At 35.9% G+C, this 11,308-nt stretch overlaps 1 protein-coding gene across 2 annotated transcripts; it reads left to right on the forward strand.

Annotated features, from left to right (window-relative positions):
- Window positions 1–1,375: 1,375 nt before the first annotated feature.
- LOC112510769 (protein root UVB sensitive 4) lies at window positions 1,376–8,471 on the forward strand. Of its 2 annotated transcripts, XM_025116112.1 has the most exons (11): window positions 1,376–1,461; window positions 1,876–2,430; window positions 4,331–4,477; window positions 4,584–4,730; window positions 5,753–5,815; window positions 5,899–5,975; window positions 6,056–6,161; window positions 6,687–6,789; window positions 6,866–7,014; window positions 7,088–7,150; window positions 8,052–8,471. In XM_025116112.1, exons 2-11 carry the CDS (start codon window positions 1,945–1,947, stop codon window positions 8,289–8,291), a joined length of 1,581 nt encoding a protein of 526 aa, XP_024971880.1. In that variant the 5' UTR covers window positions 1,376–1,461; window positions 1,876–1,944; the 3' UTR covers window positions 8,292–8,471. The 2 variants fall into 2 exon arrangements, with proteins under 2 accessions (XP_024971880.1, XP_024971881.1); XM_025116113.1 differs by lacking the exon at window positions 1,376–1,461 and having other exon boundaries at window positions 1,494–2,430.
- The last annotated feature ends 2,837 nt before the right edge of the window (window positions 8,472–11,308 follow it).

Consider the following 11,308-nt stretch of genomic DNA (forward strand, 5'->3'; position numbering starts at 1 on the left):
TAATGGCACTTTGAGGGAGGAGGCATGCTCTACATTCGAGGATTGATTTATCGGTGGTGTTTGACTCTAATGTTAATTGGTGATGGCCAAGCCAAAGCTTTTTAACATCCGACTCTGGGTGCTTATAAAAAAGATATGAATGCAAAGATACTTTCAAACTATACTTTCATACCCAAGTGAACTTTCAAATTACATTCAAAGTTGCTTGCAAAATTACTTATTTTCAAATGCTAAGCATCCCTCCTTTATATAGCAGAAGGAGAAGGGAGGACAAAGACTCAAAAATAAAATTAATATACAATTATTTACATTGTCCAAAAGGTAAAGCATTGTTTATCCAAAAGATAGTCAAAGAGAAAATCTTCAACATGTACCATGAGATCTTTAAAACTGCAGAAGATGGATGAGCTGTCAAAAAGAAGGATTAGACATCAAAAGATCCTCTGTGCTATTATTAAAAAAAGCCCTTGGAATCGTCCTGCATCACATGTTGTAGCATCCTTCAACCAAAACACCTATTAACATGGGTTTTCCCAAAAATCAACACATACTCAAGAAGTAAACATGTTTATTACATCAATTTAACTCTAATATAGAAAAAAGATAGAAAAATAAAATAAAAAAAAACTCAATTTGTGGAATTTTGGGAACCCAACCCAAACCGTATGGACTGGTCAGGTTGATACTTTAGTACATTAAAATATTCTTCTAACCTTGAATATGTTATTTCTCTACTTATATAATCTTTTTTCATCATAAACCATTTGATACAACTTATCCATAGTTCTTACGTATATCACATTCAGTTAATTTTCACAATTTACATACATATGTTCACAGTTACTGAACATATATACAAATGATTTATAAAGAGATGTGAATAGATTGAAAATATGTGTTTATGAAAAGCGTACATTATAGTATAATTGTCTAATGTATATATATTAATGGAAATTCAACAATCATATTAAATCCAAAAAATAAAAGGATATCAGGTTCATCGGATTAGATTGAGTTCAAACAATAGTAACTCAATATCAACCAAATACCTAACGTTTGAAAATTTTATAACTCGATTAGACATCGATTACTTCAAATTGAATTATTTCACCTTGGATTGATCGGAGTCGTCGGGTTTTTGAACACCCTTTTTATAACATATAAACCCAGGGACAAACATGTAATTTACTCTTATTGTAATAAATATCAATGTGGTATTGTGGTGGGCCCTAATGAACCGGTTGAACCTTCTTCTTCCACGTTGGCATGCAGAAATTTCAGAATCGCTCCCCCAAATAAACCCCCTTGCCGCTGCTCGCTGCTCCCTCTGTCTGCCGCCTCCGCCGCCGCTCCCTCCTCCGCCGCTGCTACCTCCTCCGCCGTCTGTAACTCCTCCTCCGTTGGATGCCGTGCCGTTCCCTAAAATCGACCCCTCTTCCTCGCCGCCTTCTTCCTCGACAGGTAGACTTTCCCTTCTGCTCATCATTGGGTATCATGTACATGGCTTTGTAGTCCTTTCTTTGCAATTTTTTTCCATTTTTTGTGCGATTTATTCCTTGCATTGATTGCAACTTCAGAAATCATTCAAATGTTTGTTTAGGTACATACATTTAATTTGATGGGTTCTTAACTGGAGCACGATAGGTAGAAACATCATATACTTTTTCCAAGTTTTTAGATACTAAAGATAAGCTTTAGGTGGTTCAATTCCTGTTTGGGTCTCTGTTTTGGTTATTACAAGACAACTATTTAGTTCCAACTAGAAATAAAATCTACAATTAAGAATTCAGGTTCTGTTTCAAATCAACTCGTCTGTTTAAGTTATGATGCATATATAATCAATCATTGATTTGATGTTCTTGAGCCATCATGTAGCCCTGGAGGCCCTAGCGCACAAATATTACACAGTTCATCAAGTGCAGTCTGAATTCTTTCTTCACTCTCATGCAATCTGCCTTACATATTTCGACTTCAAAGTCTGCTTTCAATTTGGGCTCGCAATGGGAACGGCGAAACAAAGTTCAAACCTTTCTACCATTTAAGCAAAACCTCTGTATTAGAAGAATCTCGGAACTGCCAAATTCGTTGACGACTTCAATCCACTTCGAATTTGAAGAGGAGAAATTGAGAAAAGAACTTGAACCCACATCACCTACGCTACTTCCGGTTGTTATTCGACAGTCTGATGGTGTTTCTCAATACTTTTGGGATGGTAATGCTATAAAATTGGTTTCTGTTGACGGGAAGCCAATTTATTATGATAATTTTGATGATTTAAGAGATGGGTGTCGAAGGCTGTTCAGAAGTTGCAGTTTGGGTGTCAGAAATTTCTTGCTTCCCAGAGAAATTAATGAAAATTATTTGGAATATGTGAAATGGAAGTTCTTGCACAGAGTCTTCAGTTCTGCTCTTCAAGTTCTTGCTACACAGGTATAATACTCTCCAGTTATATGGAAGAGAATGTTTCTTTGCAAATTTAGGAACTTGATGCCGAAATCTATATGTTTTGAATGGATTCTTATGAGCCTTTTATGTATTTATGAATAAAAATGCCATAGTTGTGGATGCATATGCATATGATGTAGGATGGAAGCACACTAGATACATTGTAACAAATCATAGATAAACACATGCTATAGAGAGGACAATAAGCATTTTCGAATAATTTTGTAGGCATAGTGCTGCTAGTTTTGGCCAGTTTGGCCAAATGTTAAAGATTAAAAAATGTGCCTAAAATATTGAAATTGTTAATCCAAGATAGCGCGTGATTGATGGAAATCCTTGATTTCACACGATTTATATTGAAAACCAATTAAAAGAATTTGAACTGTTTAGCTTGTCGAGACTTTCCATGAGCTGGTCGTGGCTTTGTATGTGCTCCTGAATCAAAAGTTACACACTTTTGAAGTTGGCAAAATTTCCAACGCATTTGTTATGTTTCCTGTTCCATAAATATCTCGGCCTGCCATTCAATATGTTTCGCCATGTGCTTATATGCTTTTGGATAGATCTTTATGACACAGTTTCCATCTTTGTTCAATCTTGTTTTTAGGCAGATTGTTTTTGTAGATATGACAACGAATTTGTTTATGTGTGTGTATATATATATATATATTATAGTATATAATATACTCATGCACACTTCTGACCTTTGGTGAGGTTTGAACCCTTGACCTCCCAGGAGGATAGGATTTACCGGCAGTGGTGGACTTGCATTGTTGGGTATGGGGGGAAGGCCACACTCAAAGTTCAAATTTTCAAGTAATTTTAGTAAAAGAATTACGCTTATGTCCTTAGTTCCCCCTAGTCACTTACGATGGTTCCCCCGATTCCCCAATCCGTTTTGACGAAACCCCCCACTTTCTTGCTTGACAGTTGTTCCCCTGCACATTGATTGTTTTGTTACGGCTAGTACTTGCAATCATGCTATAATGATAACATTGGTTGATGGTTTTATTAAATATATCTCATTTTCTTGTTCTTTTAGTTTAAAGATAAACCAATTCACCTAATTTTAATTTTTATATATGCTCAAACCAATTCGTCTGGAAGGAAAGCATATATAGTAAATAATAGTATAATTTACTATCTATGCTGTTACAATGGTCAAATTCTGAAATAGCGGGCAGTTTCCAGATTTGATATAGCGGTTATCGCGATGGTATAGCGGTCCATAAATAGTAGTTCATGTAATAATTACAATATACATAAATGTATGAATGTATACATAACGTGATATGTATTTTGAAGACGAATAGAAGAGATGAGCAATCTATGTTGGAAGATAATGTTGTTGTGAAGAGAAGATGCAAAATAGTAGACTGGAATAGAAGAGACGAGAGAGGAACCTAGATACCGCTGGGGCAATGACTCTTTTGGTGGATCTATTTTGAGCATCTCCAGCAAATTCTCTATATTGTTCTCTAAAATAGAGAAAATTCCAAGTTTAGAGAATTCTCTAAAACTTAATGTGTGAAGAGAGAAATTAATTTTTTATTCATTTTTACCAATGAGGTTGAATTATTATTATTTTATATAAATTCTTTTTAAAAGTGTATTAGGATGATAAATTTATAGAATATTTTAATAATATATTAAATATTGAAATCTCTAAAAGAGAGAATCTGTTGGAGTTAAATGTAATTCTTTTTGGAGATTTTGACTGTTGGTTCTGTATTTGAGAAATTATAAAGAATCTGTTGGAGATGCTCTTTTATTGCTGTAATGAATGTGCTTTTCTTTGCTTTTAATTTTTAACTCTGTGTATTATTCGATCAGTTTTGCTGGTTGGCATGGAATTGACAATTATGTCCTTTCATGGGGATTTTAGGCAATGTTCAGGGCAATTGGAATTGGATATGCTCGCTCACTTCCATCCGCAGCAGCTCTGAGTTGGGTTTTGAAGGACGGACTTGGACGGTTAAGTAGGTGCATCTACACAGCTAGCCTGGCGTCTGCTTTTGATACAAACCTGAAGGTATTTGCTGATCCATAACCATCAATCAAGATTTTGTTTGGTATATGTTTGACTTGAAAGGTGATATTAATTGTATTAAATCAACGTTCTTTTACCTTGATTGAAGAGAGTTAGGTTCTCGACATCTGTTGTTTTCAGTTTGAGCATTGGACTTGAGTTGATGACTCCTGCTTTCCCGCAATACTTTTTGTTTCTTGCATCAATTGCCAACATCGCTAAACAGATCAGCCTTGCTTGTTACCTAGCAACTGGTGTAAGTTTAAATCTTCCGACTTTCTGAATGTATATTTATATAGTTTCATTCCTAAGCATATGATTATAAATAAGATCCATCCCTGTAATGTAATTATGCATAGAGAGTAGATTCTTTTCTAATCCATGTTTGATGGAACTGCTTATTTTCTTGAACTTAAACAGATAAGAATATGCCCCAACAAGGATAAACACGCTACTTTATGGGAAAAATAATATAACTAGAACACTCTTCTAGGCATACAAAGGGTCCTTTTATATAGGACGTTGCCATGTCGGGTACAACCAAAAACTCAAAATTATGCCTAAAATGCTGAAGTTATTTACCTAAGAAATTGTTGATTAAAGGAAATCCTCTATTTCATGCAATTTGCATTAGAAAATCGAAGTACATGAAAATGCAAAAATCTCTAAATTTAGGGGAAATCGATATTGCAGCCTCATACGATGAAATTTGGGCCCGGTAGCTATGCCTAGGCGTGCGGCCCGTCAAGACCTAGTCGTGGGCTGGTAGTAGGTTCCTTAACTCCTCCCTAATTGAAAGTTATGCGCTGTTTAAAGTTTTCGTTGGCTGGTTGTAGAACCCTATTAGATCACTGTCCAAAAGTGCCCTTGAGGAGAGAAGGAAGGTTCAAACATATATTTTGAAGAAATGGTCTAAGTCTAACTGGTATGGGACGCTGACACGCCCCCTCCAATGGCGCTAGATGAGCACATATTGTCCCAGAGTGGGGGACTAGACGCTAGACGGGCACAAATTATCCCAAAGTGTCGAGTCCCTACATGGCCTTGATACCTGTGAGAATATGTGGAACCTCATTAGTTTACTCTCCAAAAGAGCCCTTGAGGAGAGAAGGGGACTTCAATACATATTTAGGAGAAATGGTCCAACTCTAGCCGACGTGGGACTCAAACATTCCTACTATTCTATGATTGTCTCAGTCAACTATTCAATTTTTTTGCATTTAGCATGTATTTCGTACTCCCATGGAATTTTATTTTATCTTGCTTTCTGACTGGCAGACTGCTGTGCATCGAAGTTTTGCAGTAGCAGATAACCTCGGTGAAGTTTCTGCCAAGGCACAGGTTGGTTCATGTTTCACTCGGGTTTTTCCTCTTTCTTACGGTTTATATAATCTTCTACGCGATCAATATTTTTCTTGTTTTAGATTCAAACAGTCTGCTTCGACAACCTTGGTCTTATGCTGGCTGCAACCTTAAATATTATGTTAAAGAACAACCAAAGGTTCGTCTTTTCTAATGAAGGATTTATAAGATTTTGATTTGATCACATTTTCACATCACCTAACTCTGATTATGCAAAAGATTGCAAGCAGGTTTACCCTTTGTCATATACCCAATTTTCACAGCCATCGATCTGTATGGTATATATCAGAGTCTGAAACACGTGCATTTGCAAACGTTAACAAAGGTTAGACTAAATTTCTGCTACTAACTTCTACAGCCTAGAGATGGGCATGACAGTCCTACGAAATCTGGTCTAGTCTGGTCTGGTCCAACCTACCCGCTCTTTTGTTCATCTCTCACTACACACAAATTGGCTTTATAGGAAGCCACATATGTCTAAATGTCCTAATAGACTGTATTACAGGACTTAAGTTTATAGGACCAAACAATTATGGATCCTATGTAAAAGTATCACAATTAGTTGATAAGATACTTTTTGGCGCCCTCACAAGTTTTTCTGGACACTTTGAAATAAAACATCCTATTAGGTGTCTTACAAAAACAACTGTTTTGAAAATCTTGTTTGGACGCTCAAAGGTGTCATATCAACTTATTGTAACACTTTTACATCTGACGCATAATTGTTTTCTACCATAAAGCAGTCTGTTAGGACATCTAGACATATTTGACGTCCTATAAAATAGATTTTGTTGTAGTGTCTACTACATGCCATGTCAATTACCTCACTTTTTCTGAGTTTAATGTTTAGGATAGGCTAGAGATGATTATAGACACATGGATTCAGCTGGGATATGTTCCTTCACCCGCAGAAGTAAGTAAAAGGGAAGGAATCAATTTCTTTTCAAGGAAAGGTTAGATGATGGTTTTTCTACGTTTAAAACTATAACGTTTAGCTGATTTAGGATTTAAGTGGTTCGATTATTTCAGGTAAACAAAAATGGCTCATAAGGATTGGTTGCTTGAATCCCAAAGGCCAAATACCAAAGCTATCAATGATGGCGATGCAATCTTTAAGTAAAGACGATTTTTACTTTGTATGCACGGAAATCGGCTTCCATGGCTTTCAAAGACATGAAGTACGTAAAAATTCTTTTTCGCCCTTTTGGTTTATTACAACATCAAGATCTTATTATGATTACCAATTCGCAGGGTATTCTTCTTTGTTTACGTGAAGGAGCAAGTACTGCAGATATCATCACGGGTCTCTTACAGGTTCGAATTTTTCTTTAAATTTCCCATCGTTTCTAATTATTGCCAGATAGAACTAGGGTCGTTAACCTGCCGAGTCAAGTCGTGTAGCAGGATGTTCAAGCTCGACTCGTGCTCAAATAACTTTATCCGTATTGTACTCAAGCTCGGTTTTTTAATGTTTGAGCTCGAGCTCAATTCTCGATTAACAAATCTGAGTTATAAGTCATACCTAAAATTCAAGCTTTTTAAGGTCGTTTATGGGCTCAAACTCGAGATCGATTAACTCATTTATCGGCTCGATCTCGATAAGTGAACACTCGAATGGCTCGACATATGTAAAAGTGTTACAACAGGATCTATTTGGGTATCATAACAAGTTTTTAAAGTTAGTTTTGAAATAACGTGTCTTGTTAGCTTTTTTGTAGGAAAGTTTTGAGAATGTCTAACTCTTGTTTTTACACTTTTTCAAATAATGTAATATAAAAAGATTAATAGGACGTTTTATTTCAATAATGTCGTAAAAAATTGTTAGTGCGTCCAAACGCGTCCTATCAACTTATTGCAAAAATTTATGTAGGACGCACAATTGTTTTGTCCTATAAAGCAGTCTATGAGGACATCTAGACATATTTGGTGTCCTATAAAGCCAATCTTCTTGTAGTGGCTCAACTCAAATTGAAACATTTGATTAAGCTTTCGAATGAGCTGAGTTGAGCATTGGTATATGGAGCTCGACTCATTAAATTAAACGAGCTATGTTTTGTGTTTGAGATCTACTCATGCCCGAGTAGCTGGTTAAAAGATTGAATTGTCAACACCCCTAGATAGAACAATGCTTTTAGACAACTGTCTGAACGATGTACGTTATTCATCAATTTTGCATCAACGATCTCAAGTTTGATTTATCTGTTATATGGTGAAGGCGTGCTACATCCGTGAGCGGTTGCCATACGGGATGAAGAAACGAATGGAGATTTTAGAAGGTTGTGACGATTCACATTTGGGTATCATCAATTGGTTTAAACTGGCAGATGAATGCAAACAATATGCAAAAGGAGATGTGAAGTTGCTAAAAGAGAAGATGGTTGAATTAGGTTGGACTTGTAAGAATATTTTGTTGAGCACCGATGAACAAACGCGATTTAGTTTCGTAGATGATTAAGATCACACTTCCACCCGAGTCGCGAAAACGGTCTTTTTGTGAAATATAACGATGAAAGTGAAGACTTCAGAGCATCAAGAATGAGAGGTTGTGGAGGTTCTTATAAGTCACTACCAATGGTACGATGTTTTATAGGTCACAAAATATTTTGAGTTAGTCTATACAAAGTTTTTTTCATTTCTTGATTATTGTATCAAATGTTATTTTATTAGTTTCTTTATATTCTTTTTGACATATATATCCATATTAAATTTAGCAAAAAGTGGGTTTTTTTTAAGCACGTAATATTTATATACGACAAATGAAGTAGTAGGTTTGTTGCAAGTCACTGCTATTTAAGTTGAAAGTTGTATGGAGGTTTTGTGGTTGTTGAGTTGGCAATTGCGTGACAGGAAACTAAGTGGACGTTTGGATCACGGAATTTGATGGAATTGGAATGATAAATTTTTTTGACCAAATTCTAATTCTTTTGTTTGGTTCGTTTATTGAAATGGATGGAATTCTTCAAATTTCATTGAATTTCACGTGTTAATGAATTCATCATTCCTTGACATAATGGAAGGAATTGAATTCTATCACCACCCACCACGATCATAATACTATTATTCGTCATGCCTCTCCCCTACCCTCCCACCACCACCACACCACTACTGTCGCTGCACCCACCCCACCTACCCTAACCACCATGCCACTACTGTCGTCATCACCACCCACCCCTAGTCATTCACTACACATCCCTACTGCAATCATGCTACCACCATTATCATCACACCTCTAACCTAACCACTCCCACCGCCTCGCCCCACCCTGTCTGCCCCCAACACCTATGGAGCAGGATGGTGGGCCGGGTTGGGGTGGGTTGGGGCGGGGTGATAATTGTGATAAAGACAGTAGTGACATGGTGATTGGTAGGGTGTGGATGGGGCGATGGGTGCAATAGTCAAAACAAAAACAATTGTTCCAATTAGGGGTGCACGCGGGTCGTGTTGGGCGGTTTATAACATTTTTACAACTCAACCCAATTATGGCGGTTTGGAAAAATCTCAACCCAACCCAACACATTCAAAAGTATAACCCAACCCAACCCTTGCGGGTTGAGGCGGGTTAGTAGTTACATAAATTTGACGAATGGAATAATTCATAAAACTTAAGTTTATAGACCATATTAAAAAGCATCATATCTAAAAATGTTACAATAGGTTTACATGACTTTTTTGGACGTTTCAACAAGTGTTTTAGAATGTTATTTAAAGAAAATGTCGTATTAGTTATTTTATATAAATATTTTGAGAAGTGTCCCTAAAACTCATCTATTTATAGGACACCTATGTTCATATACATTTTTCAAGTCGTATCGTATAAAATAATCAATATGATACTTTATTTTAAAAGCGTCATAGAATTTGTTAGGACGTCCAAAATCATCCTATAAGTATATTGTAACTCTTTTAGATAAAACATTTTTCTTGTTTCGTCCTATAAAGAACCATATTAGGACGCTTAGACATTTTAGGCATCCTACAGGATCTAATGTTGTTGTAGCGAAATGATATAACTAAACATTTTATTTCCACTAAAGTACAACATCAAATGACGGGGTATTTAGATTGATAGATTCATCAACAAAATAACTTTAGTATCATTCATATTCTCCGACATATCAATTTGTTGTTGCTGCAAAAAAGATTTCAATACTTTTCTCTTATTAATTAGATTATTTGTCATTATTCTTTGATCATGAATCTCTTTTGGTAACCTATACGTTTAGCTAAAATGAAATACAAACATAATATCAATAAAGATTATACATTATTAATATATATATATATATACACACACACACACATAGACTTGGGATCATGTGAGACCAACCTGTTTTCGTGAGATCCGTGAGACCATTTTTTTACACTTGAAGCTTCACAGTAAAATGCTGTGAAGGTAACCTTCACAGTGTTTTTGCTGTGAAGGTTCAGATTTTTTTACCTTCACAGTGTTTTCGCTGTGAAGTTTCAAGTGTAAAAAGTTGGTCTCACGGGTCTCACGAAAACAGACTGGTTTCACGTGAACCCAACCCTATATACATAATAAACATATATATAAATATATGAATACAATTTTATAAAAATTATATATTAACGGCGGTTTGACGGGTTGGGCGGGTTGAGCTAGGCCCAGCCCAATTTCAACCCTCCTAATTGGCGGGTTAACTGTTTGGCGGGTGGGCGGTTAGACGGGTTGTGTTTAATTGGGTTGTTAGTGGGTTGGGTTGGATGAGTTTTGCGGGTTGACGGTTTTTTGTGCACCCCTAGTTCCAATTATTTTGAGAGATTTCATTCTAATTCCTATCAACCAAACGTGTGGTCAAATTCCAGCAAATTCATTTCAATTCCTTCAAAGTCAAATTTCTTTGATGGATTCTAATTCAATCAAATTCCATTTTGTGAACCAAACACCCCCTAAAGGCTCTTTGGTTCGCAAAATTTAAAGGAATTTGGTGGAATTGGAATGACAAATTTCTTTGACCAAATTCCAGTTCATTTTTTTGGTTCATTTTTTGAAATGGATGGAATCCTTCAAATTTCATTGAATTCCAGAAATTAACGAGTTAATCATTCCTTAGCATAATAGAAGGCATTGAATTCCATCACCATCCACCACGACCATGCTACTATTGTTCGTCATGCCCTACCTGTAACACCTCAAGATCACATTTGCATATAAACACATATTTTCATATATCAATAAATATAATTTATACATCTGGTCTCAATATCTAAAAAAACTACATTACAAAGTAACTACCAAATTTTTCCGCAAAATCCCTACACAAAACTTGTACACATAACAAGTATTCAAATTCAAAAGATAACACATCATTCCATAATTCCATGTAAACAAATATAAACTCTTCATAATTTTCTCTTCCCCTTATCATCTGGTTGTGCCCAACCTGTAACACACATTTTTCAAACACCAAAATGAGAGTTAGACCTTGAGGTCTAGTGAGAAATCATTTT

Source organism: Cynara cardunculus (assembly GCF_001531365.2).
Source record: "Cynara cardunculus var. scolymus isolate 2C chromosome LG 4, CcrdV1, whole genome shotgun sequence".
In the NCBI taxonomy this organism is placed as follows: Eukaryota; Viridiplantae; Streptophyta; class Magnoliopsida; order Asterales; family Asteraceae; genus Cynara; species Cynara cardunculus.

Bases quoted from the DNA above. Each gene is read 5' to 3' on its own strand.
- LOC112510769 (XM_025116112.1), top strand. From the start codon at position 1,945: ATGCAATCTGCCTTACATATTTCGACTTCAAAGTCTGCTTTCAATTTG. The intron at 4,478-4,583 runs GTATTTGCTGAT...CCTTGATTGAAG, and splicing joins CTTTTGATACAAACCTGAAG to AGAGTTAGGTTCTCGACATC. The intron at 5,816-5,898 runs GTTGGTTCATGT...TTCTTGTTTTAG, and splicing joins AAGTTTCTGCCAAGGCACAG to ATTCAAACAGTCTGCTTCGA.